The sequence below is a fragment of the Gopherus flavomarginatus genome, chromosome 20 (assembly GCF_025201925.1).
Source record: "Gopherus flavomarginatus isolate rGopFla2 chromosome 20, rGopFla2.mat.asm, whole genome shotgun sequence".
NCBI lineage: Eukaryota > Metazoa > Chordata > Testudines > Testudinidae > Gopherus > Gopherus flavomarginatus.
Window position 1 is genome coordinate 21,237,334 of NC_066636.1, and position 24,455 is coordinate 21,261,788.

The following is a 24,455-nucleotide window of genomic DNA, read 5'->3' on the forward strand; positions in this document are numbered from 1 at the left end:
GTGTCAGTTTCATGCTGCAGCCAGGGAATTTAAAACAAAAGAGTTTCCCCCCCGTCTCGTCTCCCTGCTTTTGCACACGCTGGCTGCTGCTGTTTCTTGCGCCTCTTTCTCCGCACACCCCTCAAAAGCCAGGCGGGGTCTGCCAAGGAGAGGGGGCTGCGTGGGGGAATCTTTTCTGGGCAAAGGTGGGAGGGGATCCACATTGGAGTGGAAGTGCCTGAGAGAGAGAGATCAGGTTACAGAAAGGAACCGAGAGAGACAGAGAGAAAGGGGCTTGGCCAGTGCGAGGGGAGGTGGGCGGAGGGTCCCTTTCTCTCTCTCCCTCTGTCTGTTTCTCTCTCTGCCTTTCCCCCCTCCTCTCTCTCTCTCTCTCTCTCCCAAGCTCTTTGTTCCCCCCCAACTCCCCTCCTCTCTCTCACACTCCCCCCCCGCCACCACCACACACACACACACCCTCCCCAACCCACCACCACCCAACCCCCCTCTCAAGTCTTTGTTAGCCATGCCTAGCCTGGTAGTATCAGGGATAATGGAAAGGAACGGGGGTTTCGGCGAGCTAGGCTGCTTCGCGGGGAGCAGCAAGGACAGGGCGCTGCTGGAGGATGACCGAGCTTTGCAGCTCGCCCTGGATCAGCTATGCCTGCTCGGGCTGGGGGACCCGTCCTCCTCCTCCTCCTCCGCCGTGGTGGTGGGAGCGGAGGACAGCAACAACAACAACAATAACCCGCCGCCGCCGCCCCAGCAGCAGCAGCAGCAGCCGCCCCAGCCTCAGCCGCCGCCGCCGCCGCAGCAGCCGCCCCCGCCGGCCCCGAAAGGCTCCACGACCATTTCGTCCTCCGCTTCCACCGCCGGGGCGGCCGAGACCAAGTTGTGCGCCTTGTACAAGGAGGCTGAGCTGCGGCTGAAGAGCAGCTCCAACACCACGGAGTGCGTCCCCGTGCCCAGCTCGGAGCACGTGGCGGAGATAGTGGGCAGGCAAGGTACGCGTGGGTGGGTGTGTGTGGGGGGGCTTTTGTGTGTGTGCCCTGCTCCTGCGCCCCCCCTTCTTAACCTGCCTCCCCTCCCAGACATCCCCCCCATGACTCTGTCTCCTCTTCCCTGCCTCCACGCCCCCCATCTTCGCCGTCTAGCATCCTACCTATTTCTTTTGTTAAGATGAGGGGGTGCGTGGAAGTGGTAAAAGTTAAACCACCCGCTCAGTTGGCATCACTAGGGAAACACCCCCCCACACCACACACACACACCGGTCTTTCCCCTTCGTTATGGGGGGGGCGTGGTGGAACTCGAAGTGGGTTTTAAAGTTAAATAGTGTCCGCTTGAGATTCCCCCCCCCCCGCCGCCCCATTGTGAGGCCTCCTCTCCCATTGTTATCGACTAGGTCCATCTATTAGTAGTATTTCCACCCACCCTCTCCGGGGATGAATAATGGCCACTGCAGGGGGAGGGAAATGCTTCCCCCACATCCCTTCTCCTTTCTTCTCATCACCCTTCAAAGTGCTTCATAATGCCAAGAAACAAAAGGGGGGAAATGTGGATGTTCTGCCTCCGGGAGAAATACAGCTCACTTTGGCTCTCCCCTCCCCGCCCCCCCGGTGTCCCCAGACTGAAACGAGGAGGGCTTCTCTGGGCCGAAGTGCAGGGAGCGATGGTCCCGAGTTGGCTGGTTTGTTTGCTCTGAAATCCGGAGGAATGTGTGTGAGATCATTCCGCTCGTTGGCGAAAAAAACCCTCATTTTTGCTACTTTGCTGGTGTGAAATATGTCTCTCTCCAGCCACACTCCCTGCCTTCCGGCTAGGGAGACTCGTGCGCTCATTCTTTCCACGGGGGCGAGGCGGGGCGAGGGGAAAATCCCCTTTGTTGGGCTCCGTGCTGGAAGTCGAGGGGGTTGTGCTGTGGGCTGGGGGGGGGGGGCGTTCTTAAGGCCTATAAAGGATTCAAATAACAGATTAATGAAAGTTGAACTCTTGCTGGAATCATGTGACTGGAGGGTTTGGAATTTAACAATCCTGCTTGTGCCCTATTCTTCATTTTCCATCCTCCTTTTCTATCCCCCCCAGAGCTGACCAGAATCTCTTTGACAGTGATGCTTTTGTTCTCTTTACGGGCTCCATTCGAAGCGAGGTAGAATGGAGGAGGGCTTAAAAAATTATATATATATACCACACCCACTCCTAAGTCGCCCATCTCTCCCCCTCCACCCCCTTCCAGGCTTCCAAGTCGAAGGAATTATTCCTGGAAGCCATCAGTCCAGTGCTAACGCAGGGTTAAAATTAATACGGCTGGCGGAGAGAAGTTTTATGTTGGGGGGGGGGAGCAGTGTGGGATAAGTGGGATGTGTTTTTTTGTTTCTAAACAAGTAACTTGATGCACTGGAAGCGTGACTGGTCAAAACTGCAGTTCAAAAACCAAATGCCTCTTCTTGGGTCCTGAGTCAAAGTTGCCCTTAGCAGGGAGTTTTGCTGTTGGACAGATGTGGGGAGAGAGGAAAGGCAAAGGGGGTCCTTGAGGTTGATGCTGGGGAGGGGGGGGAATTAGGGAGAAATATGGATGACTAATGGTTGTGCATGGTTAAGTGGAACATGTATTGGAACAATAGGGCCTTCAGTGGCTTGACTTTCTTCTGGGAAAGCAAGTTTTAGGCCTTTTGCCATCAGTTGAGGTGCCTTTAGAAGACCCCAGTGTGAGCAAAAGTGCCTCAGGGGTCTGATTTCGGTGTAAACCTAGGGCAATTCTGTTAAAGTCAATGGATTTCACTCTGGATTCATACCACCAAGCTCAGGATCTGGCCCAGTGTCTCTGCGAATAGAGGGGATGGGGGTTGTGGGGGTATGTTGCTATCAAAGAAGATCTCCCTGGCCCAATTCTCAATGCCCCTACGCCATGTGCAGTCATTTACACCAGAGCAGAGTGAGCGTTGTCAGCAGGGTGGTGTTTGCACCAGCGTTAACGATTGCACCAGGTGCTGGGCAATGGAGAATCAGGCCCCCTTTGTTTAATAAAGTTGAGAGAGAGGGAGATTTGTTAGACCAAATCAAAACTGGAAATGTTATATAATGCCAGAAAGATGCCTGCGTTGTTTTCTGTCTGGATAGCATCCCTGACCCAAACTAAAGGAGAGGGGTGTGTTTTGATTTGTTTTGTATGCAGCAGTATGTGTGTTGTGAATGGAGTGATGGAAGGAAACGCAGAAACCTGCTGCAATTCTCCCACTAGTGGTTTGCCTGCGAGGCGGGAGGGTTGGTTCCAATGTCTGGGAAACTGGTAAGTATCCATGGGCCAGATTCCCAGCTGGGGTAAATCAGCATTGCTCCATTTAAAGTCAAGATGACAAATTTTCAGCTGGTTTAAATCAGTTTCACTCCATTAAAGTCTATGTAACCACACTGATTTACCCCAGCTGAGGATTGATCTTTTTTTTTTCTTTCTTTCTTGTCTAATCTTATGCCTTTGGGGGTCTGTTTTTTGTTTGAAGGTTAGATGATGGGGTACAGGTTTCCAAAAGTGCTGAGCATCCATTGAGGACAATGGGTGCTGCTGGTTGCTATCCCTGATCACTTTGGTTAGGTGAATGGGTGCTGAGTTCTTTTGAAAGGCCTGCCTGGAGTCTCTGGAGAACCCAGTGCATGAAGATTATAAATGAGGTCCCTTGTTTAATAGAGTGGATGAAGCCAATGCAAGCCTGTGATACATTAAAGGGGAATGGTTGCTTTCAGTGGATATCTGAGGATCAAGAGATAAAAATGTATGGAAAAGAGATATAAATATCCTTTTTTAAAAACTTGTTTGAGGATTTTTAATCAAAACCAGTTGTCTTTCTTTTAAACTTGACATTGTTTCAATTAAATAAATTGCTAAATTTCTTGATCTTTAAAAAAAAAAACTTTTCCCAGCTGTCCAGGTGCAACTTATTAAAAATGTACACACACAAGGCCTCTTTGCACACTTCTAGCAGTGCAATTTTTGCCCAGTTTAAGACCCCTTTACACTGCCAGAACATGTATTTGAATGTTTGTAGCGCTCTTTGCAAAGTGGTTTAATTTGGGGGCGGGAGGGGTGGATCCAGTTTGAATGATAGATGCTCCAGGAAATAAACTTGTGCTTGATAGATACGCATGTTCCTTGGGAACTGTTAATATGCCCTTAAAGAGCCAGCTGCATTCTGTAAACTGCAGGAGCCTCATTAATGATGCAACCCCAGGCTATGTGGGCTGTGGACTTTAAAAGGGACAAGATTCTGAATCACTAGGACACTGGCTTTTTCCCTGGAGAGCCTGGTTTTTGGAGGATGCTGCTAGCCATGTACATAGGGCCACTTCCTCCCCCATCTTGCCACAAAGGTCAGCAATGAACCTGGATATCTTGTGGGATGAGCCAGTTGCTGCCTTTTTAAATCAGTGTGGATGGAAGGAAACCAGAGAAGGATTGACAGGGAACAAAGTAATAATGATTCCTGAGAGTGGCATTTATGAACTCCGCGTGCATGGGGGTTGGAGCCATGGTCGGTACCTGGACCAACCAGGCATTCCCTTCCACAGCTGGAGTGGGAGCAATGACCCCTAGGCAAACCCCTACTTGGCTGCTTATGGCCACAGGAGGTGCAAACCCACTGGGGGCACCTCTGCCTGGCCTCCAGCCCCTTGTTCACCCCCTCTGTACGTGAAGCTAGGGCAGAATACGGCTTTGCTGGGTTTGCAGATGTTTACCTCTTCTGGGTCCCTTCTAGGTCTGCCCCGGAGTGCTTTGAATTACTACTGGCTCCGGTATTCTACCACCCATGCAAGCTGCTCCCAAGAGCTAAATATGCTCACAAAGTTAAATGCAAAATTCATAGCAGAGGGCAGGGGAGATGTTCAATAGGTTTGCAGGTGACTTTGAAGAGCAGAGAGACCAGAGTTGCAAAGGAGAAGGCTCTTGTGCCCAGACTATCAAGATTGTCAGAGAGGAGACTGATGCCAGATGAGAGTGGAGGGGAGTGAGAGGTGTGACCCCTCACTACATGTGCCTGGGACTTTAAAAGGAACAAAATTCAGAGGCGCTAAAACACCTGGGTTCTTCACTGGGGAGCCCAGGGCCTAGTTGTGGAAAGGCCTGAGAGAGGCAAGGAGTTGAATGTTTTGCTAGGTTAATTGGTGCCATTCCCACCCACAGGGAAGGTAGCGGCTAGCTGGGGGCTTCCAGTTTTTAAACAGCATCCTGAGCTGATATGCAGTCACATTTCTTTGTTAGTATGGTAGGGGGATGGGGGAGGATTAGGTTTGCTTTCTAATGCTCCCAGCTGTGGATTTGCAAACTGTGCGCCCCCACCCTGTCTGAGAAAAGAAGTCCTCTGTAAGATCTAGGTATAATTATAATAACAATAAAATATAATTTTATTATTACTATTTTATTATTTTATTAGCAATAGCAACATCATTACTCCCTAAATCCGGAGAGACTCTCTAGTGAAGCATCTCCCCGCCTGCTCTTACTAGCCCTGTTGTCAACAGAGACGATTATGCTGAGAGGGAGCTTAACATAAATTGTGCTTTCTTGGTGAGGTGAAGTCAAATAACAAGAGGCCCCAGTAACCCCAGGTGATTGGGCTCTTTGTGTCGCTCTAACGTTCTCTGCATTTAAAAACAGTCCGAGGGAACCTTTTCATTGAGGCAGCCTGATGATTCTATCTCCTCCCCTCGCCCCCCATGTGGAGGTGTGTCTAAAAGAATCAGGGAAGCAGCTCTGGGTCAGATCCTGCTGTCTGCTCTGCCACGGAAATCCCAGTTTTAGTTCCTTTCGGTGCAGTGGGGCCTGATTCTCACTCTGGGTGTAAACTGGGCTGTGTGCCCAAGCGAGCGGTGTCAAGTGTAAAGGAGATTCAGGCCCAGCTTGGTCTGGACTTACACCAGTTGATGCAAGAGGGAAATCTGCCCTGGGTGTTTCTTAAGAACCTAACCAAAAGTGTGTGTAGCAGGAGGAGAAAGTGAAGCCTGGAGAGACAAAAGGAATTTTCCATGTGTTGGGTCTGGCTGCTGGCTGTGCTACTGCTGACCAAATGAACCTCACTGCATAGTCGGGTGGCTAGAATCTAGGGCGGCAGGAAAACACGTTGCTGTTTAGTCCTTGGTCCCCTCCCTCCAGATTACCACCACCAATTTCCCACCTTTGTCTCGCAGCCTCCCATCCCTGTGCAGTTCTCCCAGCGAGGTCTAAAACATGTGACAAAGTCAGACGTCAGGATTGCGCCATGCGGGCACAACACTGACACACCCACCCTGCATGATGATGCCTTGCTGTTTGAGATCTGCTGTCGAGGTTGTGTTTTTCTCTAGCATAACTTCCATCTGCAACACAACAAGATGGTGGTTGGTTGTGGTGTCTTGGGGTGTATATGCGTGTGTGTGTGTGTTGAATAACTTTAATCAGCTATGCAAAAAGGCCTCAACCACACAGAAATTCAGTGATCACTTATTTTGGGGTGTGTTGGTGTTTTTTTAACACAACTTGCATGAGTACTGCACTAAGGCCTCACTGCAAAAAGATTTAGTTGTTGTTTATTTGTGGTACTGTGTGTGTATGTGTTTTTTAATACAGCTCTCATCAGCAATGCAACAAAATCTCATCCAACAGTTAATTAGTGGTTGCATGTTTCTGGTGGTTTGTGTATGTGTTTTGAACTCAACTTTCACCAGCAACAAAACAAGTTTTGCCACACAGATATATTTGATGGTTGTTTATTTTACAGGCCTCTTTTAATGTTATGAATATTACAGATAAGGGGCCAGGTCCTCATTTTCTCTGAGGCCCCTTTGTGCTGCTTTGGCAGCCTAAAAGTGCCTTAAAGCTGATCCATATGTATGTAATTTACACCAGAGCGGTGTAAAGGGGGTGGTGTGAAAGAGAATCAGGCTGAAAACTTTTGTCTGTGGGAATTATTTATATCTTAAAAATATATATATGTGTAAAGACCAATACTGAGTTGATGTGATCTGTTTAAGAACCTCAGGACCAGATTAGCAGCTGATGTAAATTGGCATAGCACCATTTTCTCCTTGATCTGAGGGTCTAACGCACTGGCTTCAGTGGAGTTACACCAGCTGAACATCATTCATGTTGGCTTCAGTGGAGCTACAGCTGCTGAGGATCTGGCCTTCAGTCTTGGAAATGAAAAGCTGCATTTTGCTATCAGTGACATTAACTTTGGATTTACACTGGTGTAAACTTCCAGTGGCCTGATTCTCTTTTGCCTTGTGCCTTGCATCAGCATTTACACCCAAAGTGAGTGCATCTGTGATTTAGATCCACTTTAAGGCCCCCTTGACGCTGCCAGAGCAGTGCAAAGGGATCTTGATGTAAACAAGAATTGGCTCTCAATGGAATCACACTGGCGTAAAACCAGTTATGAGAAAAGTATTGGGACCAGTGTGTGCAAACGATAGCATGTTACACCCATACTGCACTGATTAAATAACTCTAGGTGCAGGGCAATGACAAACCAAGCCCTTAATTTTTGATCCCTCAACTTCCATGTATTTTTGGAGCAGGCTCTTACATTGGGGTAACAGAGAGGAGAATTTGACTCATTCTATCCCAATCTTCCAGCATTTCTAATCACCATATTTGGGATATGGCCAGACTAGACTTTTTAGCTGGAGTTAACTGATTACCAATTGCCTCCAGTTAGCTAACTCGTTTGTACGTGCAAGTCTGGACATGCCACAAAGGTTTATTCTTGGACGAAGGTTTGTAGTTTAGTGAAATAATTTACAAAATTGTTAGTGAACTTGAGATAATTGGCGATCAATGAACTTGAGTTTTTTAAAAAAACCAACAACCTGTATAGACAAGCAAAGGCTTATTTCCCTTCCCAATATAAAAACCTAGCTGGCAGGGATAAATTAGATGATGTTTGTGCAATGCCTTAAAGACTACTTCCCTACAGAAATGTGCTGCAGGTTCTCTTCTCTACTTAGTTTTACATTCTTGCTAGCGTACTGGGCAAATCTGGCCCTTTACTAATCCACTAAGTAAAGAGGTTTGTTCTGGGTTGTTTGTTAGAGATGAGAAAAAGCCTTGAATAACAAAAACAGGGGAAAGGAGGAGTGTATGTGTGTTGTGGGGAAAGGATGCCATCCTTATTGCTTATTCCAGCTGGGATGAATAGAGCTGGATCCTGACTCTGGTTTGTGGTGCCAAAAAATGCACCTACTGAAGTCAATGGAGTTACACCCCTCATTTACACTAGCATAGAGCAACATCAGGATTGGATGTGGGCTCAGGATTAGGGCCCCATCATAAGTATAAATGGATAAATCAAATATAAGAATGGCCAGTTTTTTAGCTGGTGTAATTCAGCGTGGCTTAGTTGGAAGTCAATGGAACTAAAACAGTTTACACCAGCTGAGAATCTGTTTCATTGTCTTCCGTGGAACTACACCAATTCACATCAGCTAAGGATCTGGCCCACTGGACTGTAAGGAGCCTCCTGGCTTAATGGTTGGGTGTTGGTCAATCTTGTTTCCTGTGTTTTTTAGTTTAAAGCAAAGGTTCCCCCATCTGTCTGTCTCTGCAAAGCTAGCTCTCCTGTCGGCAGGCCGCTTGGAGACCCTCCCTCCTCCCCCCTGCTTCTCACACCATCAGCTGCACCATGCGTCCTTTTGTCCGTTTCCAGATCTTCCCTCCTCCTTTCTCCTGTGCTGTCTCCTTGCCTGTGTCCCCATTGCCATTCTGTGCGTCTCTCCTTCTCCCCCCGCCCACATCACTGTTTGTTTCTCGCTATCACTGTAACCTCTCCCTACATGCTCCAGCTTATATGATCTTGTTCTACATTTGTCCCTATTCATGTATATCTTGCCTTGATTTCCTTCCATCTCTCCCCAGCATGGAGCCCCCTTCCTTTGTCTCTGCCTGCATGACCCTTTGCGTCACCTGCTTGACTGTTTCCTATCAGGCTGGGCCTGGATCTCCCTCAATCTGTGTGCAACCATTGTCCCTGGTTCTCCTGTTAGCAGATCCCAGGTCCACCCCTGGCAAGTGCATAATCTGACATTCTATTTTGGATGCAAACGGGACTCTTGCTCCTGGGATGCAGACCTATTTACCTAAATACCAGGGTGTTCGGGCAAATGTAACTTCAGTCCCACACAGTAGGTGAACATTCTCCCCAAGGCAGAAGCATGTCATTAACTATATAATGGTGGGGTGATCTCCCACAGGACATCATGGACTCTCGGTTAATCTTATGAAGATGGTGAGCTCTGTGGGATAGGGACTGTGTTTTTGTTCTGTGTTTGTACGGACCCGGATCCCTGACTGGTGCTCCTGCGGTACAAATAGTAAATAGTAGTCAGTCCACGTGAGCCATTTTAAACCTTGACTGGACAAAGCACTGCAAATCTACTGCAGGGCACAATCTCAGTGGGGAGTAGCATCAGGCTGGATAGCACTCAGTAGGGTTTCTAGCTGGCCTGGATTTCTGGGAATTGCCTTGATCTTTCTCAGGGTTGCATCTAGCAACTCCCTCCATGGGGCTCTGTGAAATCGATGTCTTGGCAGAGTTAGGTGTTGTCACATTACTTATGGTACTAGGCTCTGTACAGATTCATAGTAAGAGACAGGCCCTGCCCTAAATAAAGGGCAGAGGAGTATTTTCTCCAGAGAGGCTAAATGACCTGCTCTAACTTGTACTGAGAGTCTGTGGCAGTATTGGGACGTGAACCCACGTTTCCTGAGTGCCAGGCCAGTGCCTTAAGCACCAGACCATTCTTTACTTATGAGCTAGTGACGTTTTGATGTGGTGTCATTGTATTTCATTGCCATACGATCTAATGCAGCCCAAATGGTTGTGTTGCACAGTGGTTGACTAGCATGATGTGGTGGTCCAGTATGCTTTATGCAACCCTATCTAGTGACTGAACCACAGGCCTGCCCGGAGAGGGAGGGGGGTCAAGTGGGGCAATTTGCCCTGGGCCCTGCAGGGGCCCCCATGAGAATATAGTATTCTATAGTATTGCAACTTTTTTTTTATGGAAGGGGCCCCCGAAATTGCTTTGCCCCAGGCCCCCTGAATCCTCTGGGTGGCCCTGCTGAACCATATAAACAGTCTACCACTATTGCCAGCTGACAGAGGGCACATCTACAGTGGGGGGTGGGAATCCCGCAGCAGTGACTCTCAGAGCCTGGGTCAACTGATTCAGGCTTGCACGACAGAGCTAAAATGAGCAGTGTAGGTGTTCCAGGCTTCAGTGAAACCCAGCGACGGGGGCCGTATCTAAGAGCCCGGGCTCCAGCCTGAGCGGGAACATCTACACTTCTATTTTTATCCGCATCGCACAAGCCCAAGTCAGTTGACACTGCAATTGCTGCTGCAGGTCTTAAAAAAGGAGGAAAAAAAGTGGCTGTACCTAGAGTTATCCTTGTAGCTCAAGTGAGTGGCCTTGTGCTGAAGAGGCAGGGTTCAATCCTTGCTGCTGATCCCGGCAATAAGAGTGTTACATTGGTGTAATGCCGTGATTTTACCATAAGCCAGTATCTTGCAAGACGAACTCCAGTCCAGAGCTCCCAGCTCAGAGACTTGCTGTTACTTATTAGGATCTATATAAATAATAATGTTTCAGCCTACGAGCTGAGGAGCCCCAGTTTTTTGGGTACAGAACACCTCTTTGTAGGCTGTGGTGTGTTAAAGGTACAATGTAAAGGCAGGAAAGAAGGTTGGGACTGGAGGGCAGTAGAAGACAAGGAAGTGGCTTATTTTCCAGGGAAGGGGGTTACAGAGGTGGTGGAGTGCAGTCTCCCAATACAGATAATGCCAGTCAGAGGATCAGAGCCTTATCTCCTTAATCTACCAGTAGCCCTATCGGGCCAGGTGCTCCATTGTCCTGCACCTTATGCAGTCATTTGCATGAGTATGGAGCACTACAGACTTGCCTGATTTGGTTGGCAGACTGCACGAGGCATGGTGTAGCAGAGAATAGGCTGTCCTGAAGTTTGCTGTAGAGATTGGGGCTAGAGTGAGCTGCAGAACCTGCAGCTGGATTGTGCCTGATTTCCATCTGAATCTACTGGGAAGGAACGTGGGGCCAGCAGATTCAAGCGAGCACCTTAACCACACCACCACTGTTCCTCTGTTCATTGGTTGTGTTCCGATGTGATGTCATCATATTTGGTGCCACTCAGTCTAAAGCAGCAGGGTGTATTTAGGACCCTAACAATGCAGATAGGCACATATGTGATTTACTTAGGCACTTGGGGGAATTAGGTGCCTGGGTGCTTTTGAAGATCTCACTAAACATCTACCTGGATCGTGAGGCTCCTAAATACTTTTAACATCTAGTCTTTGGTCTATCTAGTAGGTACATTTTTGGCCCTCACTATAGTATCTGAGCATCTCACAATCATTATTGGGTTTTATCCCCATTTTACAGATGGGGAACTGAGGCACAGGGGAAATAAAGGGTAATAATTTTCAAAAGTACCTAAGTGACTTAGGAGCCTACAGGTCAGATTTTTAAAGGTATGTGTTTGGCTGAAAGTGTGGATAAGTGCCTAGTGGCTGCCTGGGCACTTTTGAAAATTCCACTGTCTGCATCTTTTGACACCTAAATGCGTTTAAAAATCTGGCCCTGCGTCACTTTTTCAAAAGGAACCTCAGTGCAGTGAAAGTCAATGGATGTGGACCCCCCAGATCACGTTTTAAAGTGGGATTCAGGTCTCCAAAGGCAGTGGCATGCTTCTCAGTGTGTGGCAGAGCTAAGAGTCGGTCCCAGATTGCACAAGCGCAATGTTCTACCAACTAGGAAATCCTTCTTGCCTCCAGATCTCAGTTATATTTCAGACATACTCAGATCCGGGTCCAGCTTTTGGAGCTGTAACAGCATGGGAAAGCAGGTGAGTTGTGCTTGGGCTTAGGGTTTGCACAGCTCCGGCTGGAAGCTGAAACCTTTGTGCTCCCCGGTCAGCAAACACCAAGGGGGGACTGTATTTATCGAGACTGAAGCAGGTTGAAGACATCCCTTTTTCTGACTAGCTGTAACTGAGACATCTTAGGTCAACATGCTGCAGCTGGGAAGAACCCCATTTGCCTATTGCAGATTTGTGGGGGGACGGGCAGGGAGCCGCTCATTTTCAGATCTCCTGCTTTCCCTTGTCTAAGGCTGTTTGTACCATGGCTCCTTCCTACATCAACCCACCATGAATCTCCTTTCCCTCCCTTTGAAAAGACAGGAAGCAATTTTTGACCAAGGGAGAGGGGACTGGTAATGGGGTATATACTCTTTCCCTTTTAGGATGGTGTGTAAATCTCACCCAGGTCAATTATGACCAGAAGCTTCACAACTGTTCAGTGGCCTGTGTGGAGTGAGTGTGGTGGGGCTAGTCCAGTTCCATACCAGAAAAACCACCAGGCAGCCTTAGTAGAGAAGTTGAGTAACTGGACCTTGGAGATTCAGTTCTCCTCTTAGCACTTTGATGGGGTTCCTCTAGCATCTAGGATATTGACAGGGAAGTAGTATAGGAAGGTAGCTCATCTTGCTACCGCTCATGCTGTACTATCAGCTGCCAGGACTGTTTATTTTGCATATCTCACCTCTCTGAAATTCATCTAGGGCAAAATGCTGCTTCCTCTGTGGCAGCAGATGCTGCAGATTTGTTGCAGTTCCACAGGAAGATTTGGGGCTCATGGGCAGGGCCCAAGCACCATGCATTCCGGCTCTGTGCCCTTCTTCACAGTGGGGCTTTGGAGATGGGGATGGAGCTGGTAGATGTGCTGCTCCACTGATCCAGCAGCAAAGCCAGGGAGGCAGAGGCGCAGCTGCCACTAAGTGGGCTGGGCTGGGGGGCACAGCTGCTGGCTACCTGCAGGCTTGGTGCTGCAGTGGGAAAGGGAATGGTTAGCCCTAGACAAAGTGAAAAGCAGAGGAATTTCTAGGTGATCCACAGCTTGGCAGAAATCATGTGCCTGTGGAGCGCTGAACGTGGCCAGTGACAGGAACTCAGGGTGCGGGCAGAGCTGATCATCTGCAAGTTTTCAATACCAGCGCAGCAGTGGCAATGCAAGATTCTACCTGCCACCCCAAACGTACCACACTTGCCAATGTGCCTCAACTCTGTCTGGAGGGGATCATCTCTGTGACCGAGAGGGGCACATTCAATTCTCTCTCCACTGAGGCTGACAATAAGGGATCCAGTGACAACAGCTGGTTTTGTGTCGCTGAGATCTGCTGAACTTGTTTCTCACAAGGAACCTAATAGCCTCCAGATGTTAACAACACTGGGTCACTACCAACATGATTTGAACGGATGGGTTAGAGGTGAAAGGCTTCATTTACCATCCCCCTTGATCTTGCCAGTCTCCCGGCTTCATTATTTCAAATGGGACAAATCATGTCAGGCATTGGTCCCAAAGTTGAGATGCTTTAAAAAGAAGTTTTTAATAGAATCTCTGTCCTACAGGAAGAATTTTTCTTTCAACTTACAAAGGACGTTTGTTTTTCAACTAGTAATTATCCCTTATTTCTACCTATAAGAAGGATGGTCTTGTGGCTGAGGTGCTGGGCTAGGACCCAGGACATCTGGTTTCCTGCCTCCACCACACACTCCTGGTTTGCCCTTATGCAAATCATTTACCCTCTGTGCCTTGGTTTCCTATCTGTAAAAAGGGGATAATCATTCTTCCTTTGTCTATTTACATTGTAAGCACTTCAGGGCAGGGATTGTCTCTCACCATGTCCCAGCACAATAAATCCCAGTCTTGGGAGAGGCCAGAGATACGTCCATAACAGGTCATCGCAAAGGCCTAGCAGGCCTACTACAACTGTGAGCCTAGCCAGTGGAAAGTGGATAAAGGTTCATGAATTGTTACAATGACCTGTTGTATAAAACTGTTTTAAGAAAAGATTTAAGGAGACAGAAAGACTAAATTAATTTCAGCAGAGAGGACTGACTGATATTACCCAAGGACTGCATTAAGATTATGATTGGTAAACAAGAGGAGCAGCTGACCAGAAATTAATGAGCCAAAACTGGTGCTTTGGAACTTAGGCCTAATTGGTGGGCAAAATAAGGAGAGAATGAGCCGTTCCACCCATCACACTTTTTGGGGCACTAAAAAGAGGCTTGGGAGGAAAGGGAACTGCCAGAACCATTGTGGCTGCGGCATAGGGATTTTTACATTGGTACTCCATTGGGGACACTTGGCCATCACTGCTGCTCCAGTGAGGAACCCAGGCTCACACAAGTGAGATCCTGCTCTGTCTTCTTCCCCTCCTTCATGTGTCTTTCTGTCCCCCACTATATTCCTTCTCTCCTCTCTCTCTCTCTCTCTCTCTGCTTTTTACCTGATCTTGAAGTCAACTATACCACACTGGCATAAGGCAGTCCATTCAGTTCTGCAGGTCCTGAGATGGACCAGGAGAGGGACCTGACCAGATCACTGAGATGATCGGAGGTGAGGCAGGGTCGAGAGCATCCTAAAGCATCCATTCCTGACTGACCTGTCACCCTGTACCCTAAAAACATCAACAAAAGCTGTGTTTTCCCCGTGTTGCCCTCCTCTCCCTTCTGTGTTGAGGCTATCATTCCCAACTCAGAACTGAACACCAGTACTAATCCTTTTTTCCCCACCAAGGACTGTTTGACAGAATAAAAGACTTTAACCAGTATTCGCCCTCTTTAAAAAGAGGCTTTGATTAAATTTGTTTTGCATAATCACTCAATCTCAGTTCCAACGCTTTTTGCCGTCTTCTGATTCTTTTCCTTTTGTGTGTTTCAATCAATACATTTCTAACCTTTGGCGTGAATTTCCTAGCATGTTTGCCATGGTACTAAGCAGCCTCCGTATACCAAACCCCAGAGGTTATTTAACACTGTTTAATGTGGGACAGTGACAGACGGGGTCAAGTTAACAGCTTTAACTCTTTGGGCCCATATATTCCATCTAAATTAATATAACAAGACTCACCACTGGCTCGCCCCCTCGCCGCTGCATATGGCATAGCAGCTCTTTCCTCTGTAGTGCTCCCTGCCAGTGATTGCTCCAGTCCTGCAGTGGGTTGTCTTTTGCTGCAGTTCAGCTCTTCAGACAGGCCATGTTTTTAATTCCACCCCTTCCGGGGTAACAAAGTCATTGTCCTTACATGTGGTCCTCAGTCCAAACTCTCAGCCCCGTGGCCTTATCACCCTTCGCTCAGGGGTTTAAATCATCCTTATCCCCTTTTGTCGGGGGCGGGGAGGGCTTCGTGCCACCTTCCCACTGGCTGGTTGGGGAACCCAGGCCCCGCTGTTTGCATTATCCCTTCCTCACCTCATCCCCTGCTCTCTGCTTCATGCTTTCCATCATGCTGCCCCCAGGCCGGGACACTTTTCTGCCAGGCACCTGATCCGTCCTTTAAACCCATCTCTTCAAGCAACCCACCTCTTTTTCACCACTAATCTCCTCAGCCAACAGTTACATTTAGGAGCTGGACCTTCAGTGTGCTGAGAGGGGCTGAGCCTCCCTTGTCTGCAGCCAGGGTCCCGTTATTCCCCCATGGGAGTCAATGGGATAAGGCCTATTAATGTCAGTGGGAATGATGGGTTGGAGCCCCTTAGGCAGGCTGAATCCTGCGTTGCCATGGGAGCCATTTAATCCCCCTCAGGGCCCAGGCAGTGTGTAGGGGAGGGGACACGGTTCTCAGGGTGACACGATAGGGCACTTGGCCGGGGGGGGGGGCGAAGGGGACTGGGGGCACGAGTCACTATGGGGCAGAGGGCAGGTGATTTCCTGAGGTCTCTACATGCAGTGTTTATGTGGGGGGTGAGGGGGAGGTCTCTCTTTCCTCTCTCTCCAGTGTGTGTCTAAGGGGGGTGGGGGCCTCTCCCTCCCCCCTCCCCAGTGTGTGTCTGAGGGGGCTGGGGGTCTCTCCCTTCCCCCCCTCTGCAGTGTGTGTCTGAGGGGGGTGGGGGCCCCTTCCTCCCCCCCTCCCCAGTGTGTGTCTGAGGGGGGTGCCTCTCCCTCCCCCCCTCCCCAGTGTGTGTCTGAGGGGGGTGCCTCTCCCTCCACCCCTCCCCAGTGTGTGTCTGAGGGGGGCGCCTCTCCCTCCACCCCTCCCCAGTGTGTGTCTGAGGGGGGCGGGGGTCTCTCCCTCCACCCCTCCCCAGTGTGTGTCTGAGGGGGGCAGGGGCCTCTCCCTCCCCCCCCCAGTGTGTAGCTATGGGGGCGGGGGCCACTTCCACCCCAGTGTGTGTCTGGGGGAGTAGGGGCCTCTCCCTCCCCACTCCCCAGTGTGTAGCTGAGGGGTTATGGTGGAGCCTCATTCATTAAGAGACCTATCCCTGCGATGGTGAAATGAAGCTTTCCTCCCCAGTGGTTGCATTAGCCCCCTCCTTTCCTGGGCTGGGGTTGCTGGTCTCAAGATGGTGCCACCACCATCGGTCACCAGCCTCGCCTGGTCGCCGGGGGCTGAGGGGCAGGGCTGACTTGAGGAGGAGAGAGTGGAGGCAATTGTACTGGGACCCTGAGCTCAGGGAGCCCCCAAAACACTTGTGATGTCTGTGCAAATAAAATGAAATGGGGAGAGGATGAGGCCCCAGCAAAGGATGTACCAGAGCCTCATATTTCTCTCTATAGACCTGCTGGGTGGAATCGCTACCCAGCACACCCTGCTTGGGAGGATGGAGTCGGGGGAGGCTGCTGATCATAAAACATTGAGCTATATCATGTTAAGGCCCTAAATTTCTGGGGGAGACCATTGGACGAACTGGTCACTACGCACAGACCTGGGAGTGTAGAATACATGGCTCTGGTCATTTGGCCCCTGGCAGGACTGTGTCTGGAGTGGGAGATTGCTGGGCCCCTGATTGGGCTGGGACACAGGGTAGGCCGTGAGGGAAAATTGAGCGCCAGGTGGGGTTTTGTGCAGAGGATGTTGGGGAGAAGGCCTTGACTCTAATCCCTCTCCCTTGTTTCCTGTCTTTGCTTTTTCCCCAAGGCTGCAAGATCAAAGCTCTGAGGGCAAAGACCAACACCTACATCAAGACCCCGGTGCGCGGCGAGGAGCCAGTCTTCATGGTGACAGGGCGGCGGGAGGACGTTGCCATGGCTAGGCGGGAGATCATCTCGGCGGCTGAGCACTTCTCCATGATCCGGGCCTCCCGCAACAAGGCCGGCACCAACTTTGGCAGCGCCCCTACCCTGCCCGGCCAAGTCACCATCCGGGTCCGTGTACCCTATCGTGTGGTGGGCTTGGTAGTGGGTCCCAAAGGGGCCACCATCAAGCGGATCCAGCAGCAAACCAATACCTACATTATCACACCCAGCCGGGACCGGGACCCCGTCTTCGAGATCACAGGAGCACCCGGCAATGTGGAGCGGGCCCGGGAGGAGATTGAGACCCACATCGCGGTGAGGACGGGCAAGATCCTGGAATATAACAATGAGAATGACTTCCTGTCCAGCAGCCCTGACTCGAGCATGGAGAACCGCTACTCAGAGGCGTGGCGGGTCCACACCCCTGCCCCAGGCTGCAAGCCCCTCTCCACCTTCCGACAGAACAGCCTTGGGTGCATTGGTGACTGCTCTGTGGACCCGGTCTACGAGACACCTCGACTGAATGACCAAAATGACTTCAATTATGGTTACCTCTTTCCTAACTATGGTGTGAACAAACAAGATCTCTATTATGGGGTGCCAGAATCTGGTGCCCCCATGTGGGCCGGGCAGGAAAACACCAACCCCGTCTCAGTGCTCTTCTCTAAGCAGCAACGATCCGGCAGCACTGGCGCCGTCCATCCTAACTCGCATCGCTCCCCATCCTCTTCTATCCAAGAGCCTAACCTCTCTGGGCTCCCCAGAAGGTCTCCAGGGGAACCACTGCAAGGATTTTCCAAGCTGGGAGCCAGCACCACTGCCCGGACATCCATCTCCAGCAGCCGGGAGTGCATGGTGTGTTTTGAAAGCGAAGTGACGGCAGCCCTGGTGCCATGCGGCCATAACCTCTTCTGCATGGAGTGCGCTGTGCGGATCTGCGAGAGGACCGACCCAGAGTGCCCAGTTTGCCATGCTGCAGCCACTCAGGCTATTAGAATATTTTCTTAAAGAGACAGGACGGGGTGGTGGGGGGAAGTGGGGACCGAAAGGGGGAGGGGGTAGGAGTCCAATCAAAAGATAATGATGATGATAATAATGACATCTGAAGAATAACCGAATGAATGAAAGAATAAAATAATTAATTTAAAGAAGAAGAAAAAAATTATTTTACGAGCAATGTACATTATTTTTTAAAAAAAGAAGTGAATAATAATAAATTAAAATGAATAGAAAAGCCAGAAATTTTGAAGGGCAAACAATGCTCCAGCCTACGATGTCTTTTTAAAACAAGTACTCTGAACGCACACTTGGATCTCGGAAGCAAAGCGGTTTAGTTAATTTTTTTTTTTTTTTTGTGGCGAGACGGGACTCACAGCTCTTCTGCATTGACCAAGCTTGGTCATCTTTATTTGACCGAGACACCAGGGGCACGTGGAAAATGAAGAGCTTCCCCAACGGCTCTTCCTTCCCCACCGACACTCCCTGTTGGTCTGCAGCTGCCCCCTCCTCCTGGGGACATCAAACCAACTGGCAGACAAGAGCTTGGAAAGAAACAAACAGAAAGAAAAGAAAACAGATGGCAAAGGGGGGAAAAAGAAAGGAAAAAAACCATCAACCTCTGGGAACCTGTTAGAACGAGGGCACAACTCTATTACCTCAAAGATTTTAAAAAATACAAACAAAAAAAAAATCACAACAGCAGCTAAAGAACTTTTATTGTTTTCCTTTTTTTTCTAAAAAAAAGAACATTGAAAAAACATAAAAATGACGCCGGTGAAACTGAAGAAGGTTTGGAAGAACCTGTAGGAGTCACACTGGGTGCTTAGCATTTATTTTGTTATTCTGAGCCACCACGGAGTTTGGAACTCTGTTTTGTTTTTTTTGTTTTTTTTTCCAGTCCAAACAGGGATTTGTTCATCAGTTGAATCAGGAGTCACTAACAGGGTATTTCAAAACCAGTCTTGAGTTCCCATCCAAGGGCAAGGATTGACTTCCATGTTTCCATAGTTCACTCTTCTTTGCTTTTTCCAAGTGATGCCAGCTGCAGCTCTACGCACACACACACAACATTGTTCTTTTCTTAAAGTACACACACACGCTAACATTCTTTTCTTTAAAAAAGTATACCACACCAAAACCTAAGAAAGACGATCATGCAATACAGACAATGAGCCCATTTGAAACCAACATGCATCCTGACCGAAAGCAAAAAACGAGTTTATATATATAATTTTGTCGTCGTCGTTGTTTTTAAACTGGACCAAAACTTTTGTTACCCAAAACCAAGTGGAAAATTAAAAAAAAAAAAAAAAAAAAAAAAGGAAGAAAATATTTCTTTATGGACCAAAACCTCTTCACCTGTCCTTAACCTGGATCTTCCGGAGGTTGCCACTTTTATATATTATATTTTTTTCAGAACAAAACAAAAAAAATAAATAAATGAATTGCCTTGTTGAACATCCTTTTAATCATTTGAAGACTCCTGGTTTTGTTAAATCAGATACTTTTTAAACTGTTGGGAAGTGGGAGAGACAGGCTTCGAATCTGGCCTCGACGCCAATCACAATCCAGCATCTTAACGTGATCAGGTTTGTTCAACCAGTACCTGGATGCCAAATTGCCATGGTGGCAAAGTTACATGTGTTGGATTAACCTACCAAGTACCAATATATATATATATTTACCCCCACCCCACTCTCTTCCTACCCCCAAATTACTTCTGCTCACGAATTCTGGACCCCGATTTAGAACTGTGGACCAACGAGCTTAGCAACTTGGGAGAGACAGTTCTGCAGCCAAAAAGTAAATAAAAATAGCCAGAGATGTTCCTTGAGTTACAGGAGACTTTAATTTCATCGTAATGTGCTTCCTGGGACTATCCCCTCTTTCTCTTGATTCGTTGCCACTCGACTCCAACTGGGTCCCTTTACAATTCGTTCAAGACATCCTTTGGTCACATACAGGGGGTGGATTGCTGATACTGAGGCAGGCCTCTGTTTGGACTCTAGCCTCAGAAAAGATCTTCAGATGTTAGGTGGAAGGGCGTGAAATTTTGTACTTATAACACTTTGCATTGATAGTGGATTGTTATACAGGGCAGGGGATAGACGGCGGTAGGAGGTTGTGCTCCTAGCTTCTGCAGCGGATGATGATAGAAAATGTTGTACAAAAGGGGACACTATCATGTCAAAGTTATGACCCCTCTTCTTCCCCACACAGCTTTAACAAACCTTAATCAGCCTAATTCTCCATTGCCCTGCACCTTCTGCAGTCATTTACACCACTGCAAAGAAGAGGGCAAACTGCTACCAAATCACAGCCATAGCATTTTAGTCCCACTTGCTCGGGTCGTCGTTTACGCCAGTGCTGCAGGACAATGGTGAATTGGGCTAGTTGCCTTCCATAGGAGCAAGAGGCTAGGTACTACTCAATCTTGAGGGCTTATATGGTGCCTGGGATCTGGGCTGTCTCCAATGTGCAGCAGTGAGATCCCCTCCCAGCCACTTCAATGGAAACATTGCCTCAGTGAAAACTTGAGGATCTGTCCTGTTCTGACCACATCCTTTTCAGAAAAGGTCCAGTTATTGTTTGAAATCTAGATTTGTTTCGATCCCAATAGAAGAGAAGGAAAAGTTAAAAAAAAAGTTTTCTTTTTGGGGAGTAACCCCCGCAATTCTGTTCCTCTTTGCGCTTACGTTTCCTACTGATGTCAGGAGAGTGGTTGGGGGAAAAAGGGGGTCGGAAATCAGACCACCCTTCCAAAGGGGCGTTCAGAAATAGCTGTGTTGGTAATGGATGGGATTACAACACAACAGCCAGTGCTTCCCTGGCTGAGTCCCATGGGGCCAATATCTTAGTTGAGTGACTAGTCATTATTGGCTAAGTGAAGTCTGTTCGTGGTAATGTGAGCGAGTTTTTGATCAATGTTTTTCTCTGATGCCAGGTTGTGAAGAGGTTTGGGTGGGGTGGGATGGTGTAGGGTGGGAAGATACCTGGACTGGGGACCTTGGTGGGATGGGGGCCATATTCTAGCACTGACCCTAGGGAATGGTGGGGAGGAAGGTATGGGAGCTTAGATTCTCTCCCTCCCCTTCATGAAATAAAGTGACATAAAAGCCTCCTGCATGCTGAAAATGTTAGAAAAACCTTTCTAAAGAAAACAAAAAAACTTAACCCAAACAACTATCCAAGGTGGCCGATCGGAACCAGGAGGGGAAGCCATCTGGATGGCCAGTAGGCAGCCAGTCCATATCTCCATGGACTGGGCGTTCCCACTCCAGCTTCCAAGTTGGCCTTTAATGAAATCTTTAGTTCCAATAACCTTTACATATATATATATACACATATAGATACACACACACACACATATACATATATATTAAAAGAAAGCTTGATGTAGCAGTTCTAGTTTATACGGAGTAGCAGTATTGCGACCTGTTTTATTTTGTTCTCCCTTCCTTACCCCTCTTCTCCTTCCCCATATTTTGATGTAGCAACTTCAGAAGAAAGAACAGCAGGCTGCAGGGGCACCAAGAGCTACCTCTGGTCTGAGAGGAGGCTGTACTTTGCGGGGGAGAGGAGTACGGGGGGGCCTAAATCCTCTTGAACTCCTGTAGGGGGCATCTAACTGATGGAATGCCCCAGGCCCTGTATCTTAGTAGCTCGCCAGGACCCCAGCGTGCGGCTGAGCATAAATTTGCATAACTCTTTATTTTCTTTTTAAATATATGTATATATATTAAAAAAAAAAATCTTTAAAAAAAAACCCCACAAAAAAATTTTAAAAAATCAACAACACAAAAATTGCCCACGACCTTAACTATTTGCTCTGACTTATACCTTCCTGGATAGGTGACTCGAAATGGCTTGTTGGTCCAATTCACCAGCAATAAGGATAAAAGAAAGAAATGTCCCCACTCCAGTCTAATCTATCTGTACTGGGGTTTATTTGCTAACCTACACTCAGTGTAAATCTGTGTGAGTGTATTTGCGGTGAGGGGTAAGGTACTGGGTGACCCATCTTGCAGTTGATACACCTGTGCAAATGTCTTTAGACAAATCCTTAGTGTCTCCACCTCGCAGTCATGGGAGAAGGGACGTATTTTAGGACTCCATGAGGCACTGTTTGGAGTGCTAAATTTATGGGGATCTCCCTTCCCCCTTCACTCCCCTAAAACATCCCTGGAGGAAAGAGGGCAAGGTTGGATTGAAATGGAACCCAGCAAATGTGACCAGTATCGGGTCTCATTTGAGTTGTTCCACCCTCTCCCCACCTCAGGGTTTAAGAGCAAACTGAATGCTCAGTGGGATCTGGATCAGTCCCCAGTCCTGCAAACACTTACACTTTGCTTTTATGAGTCATCTTGTTGTAATCAATTTGGCTACTAGTAATAGTAAAGTTACGCATGTGCCTAAGTATTTGCAGGGTCGGGGCCTTAGAGGGTAGGTCTCTACTAATGCTGCTGCTGCTCTACCTCTTGGTGTTGCTGGACAGGCTAGAGGTGGGTTGTGACTTCAGCATCAGGCGATACTAGATTCCAATGGGATCCTGGGAGAAATGGAGCAGGTGGGGGCTTGACCATATATAACAGCAGTGACCATATATAACACCTAGGGAGTCTCATGAGGGGCTTGATCTTGTCAAGGTGCTCAGTGGTGTAGGCACGTGTTTAAGTCCTTTGCGGTACAGGGGGCAGATTGCACAGCAGAGGACAGGATGGAGCCCTCATGTGTTAGGGGCCAAGCCTGTGGGGTGATGGAGTCAATAGGAGGTAAGATGGCTCAGATACCACGCTGATGGGCTCTCTCCCAAAGAACTAGATCGATTAGATGCATAGGTGGATGTGGGGGGAGAAAGGGACATCTCTGGTACATCCTGGACTTATGCAAGTAGTCCTTAACTCATACGAGTAGTGACATTAACATCAATTGGGACTGGAGAGTGCTGAGCCCTTTCTCCTGATGCTCTCAGGACCTGGCAGGATTGTCCCTTAGGAGTCTGAGTGGATAGAGAAAACAGGGACATATCTGATACCCAATTCAGCAGAGCCTTGAGACTTAAAGCACATGCTTTGTTGAACAGGAATGGATTTAAGCCTGTGCTTAAAGATAAGCACACGCTTAAGTGCTTTGCTGAACTGGGGCCTGATCCTGCAATCTTTACTCACCAAGCCACCTTAGACAACTAGTCCTGATGGGCAAGTAAACATTTTCAGGACCAGAGGGAGAGATCTCTTGGTGTTGTATATGGTACTGCAAGCTTTTGGGACAATACCCCTCGATGGTGGACTGTGACACTAGGGCTGTGACAGGATATTCAGAGGAGGGGTTAATTAATAAAATCTGCTTTGCCTGTGAAAGGAGACACAAATATGCTATGTCTTTGGCCATTATTTTAGAGGTATTGGGGAGGGGTTGCGGGGATGGGGGGGATGACTTGGGGATGATAAATGTAACAGGGGCAGGGAGGGATATAAAATATACTGTGATATCCTCATCATAAATTATATAGAGAATAGTATGTATTATAATACATAAAATTAAAAAAAGAACCAAAATTGGATTTATATTTAATGAGGAGATACTATAAGAATATCGTCCTAGCTCGCATTTGCAAATGTATTTTTCAGCTGGAGGGATATCTATTCTTTTTTCTCTTTTCTTTCTTTCTTTTTTTTTTTTTAAATCTCCATACATGCAAAGGCTAAGACTGTTAACATTCAGAACCTCTTAAATCAAAAATATTCAACTTGCTTATTTGGTGTTTGACTTTTTATTCCAGTTCTTTTACAGGCTTTTTTTAAAAAGAAAAAGAGAGAGAGAGGAGGAAAAAATAAAGATTTAAAAATTAGAACATTTCTTTATAATTTAATATTCTATTTTAATAAATGCATTTATTACATGTAAATGTAGCAAGGAACTGGGCTAATAAAATACTTTTTATTAGGTAATTTATTATAAGAAAAAAAAGGATATTTTATTTTATGATAAAGTGATCCTTACAAAGTTTAGAAGGGTTAGAATATATGTAGGTTAAAAAAATACATTTGTATCCAGAGTATTGCTTAAAAAGTGTTTTTAATATATGTTTCTTTTTTTGTGTGCGTGTGTGTATGTAAAAGTTGATAGTTACAGTGCAAATGGCCCTTCCCTGAAATAAAAAAGTTACACAAAGTTGTATGTATTTTAAAAAACTTAAAAATCAGAGAAGAGAAAAACCACTATGAATTCAAAATCTTGCTGCCATTTAAAACCCCAATCCTCCCAACTGCCCCTCATATGTGTCACTTCACATACGGGGGTAGTCCTATTGCCTGGGGGAGCAAAGTTATCAGCAGGCAGGAATCTGCAAGATTGGGCCTCGAGTCATTGCAGGATCGGGCCACAAGCCTTTGCTGAATCAGTGGCATATTTCAC

At 47.7% G+C, this 24,455-nt stretch overlaps 1 protein-coding gene across 1 annotated transcript; it reads left to right on the forward strand.

Annotated features, from left to right (window-relative positions):
- The first annotated feature begins 204 nt into the window (after window positions 1-204).
- Window positions 205-18,050, forward strand: MEX3A (mex-3 RNA binding family member A). The gene is made up of 2 exons (XM_050930830.1): window positions 205-980; window positions 16,942-18,050. The coding sequence occupies exons 1-2, from the start codon at window positions 503-505 to the stop codon at window positions 18,045-18,047; spliced, it is 1,584 nt and encodes a 527-aa protein (XP_050786787.1). The 5' UTR covers window positions 205-502; the 3' UTR covers window positions 18,048-18,050.
- The last annotated feature ends 6,405 nt before the right edge of the window (window positions 18,051-24,455 follow it).

What these genes read in the sequence shown, in the direction of transcription:
- MEX3A (XM_050930830.1), top strand. Translation starts at nt 503, where the DNA reads ATGCCTAGCCTGGTAGTATCAGGGATAATGGAAAGGAACGGGGGTTTC. An exon ending in GGAGATAGTGGGCAGGCAAG is followed by an intron (nt 981 to 16,941) that starts GTACGCGTGGGT and finishes TTTTTCCCCAAG; the next exon opens with GCTGCAAGATCAAAGCTCTG.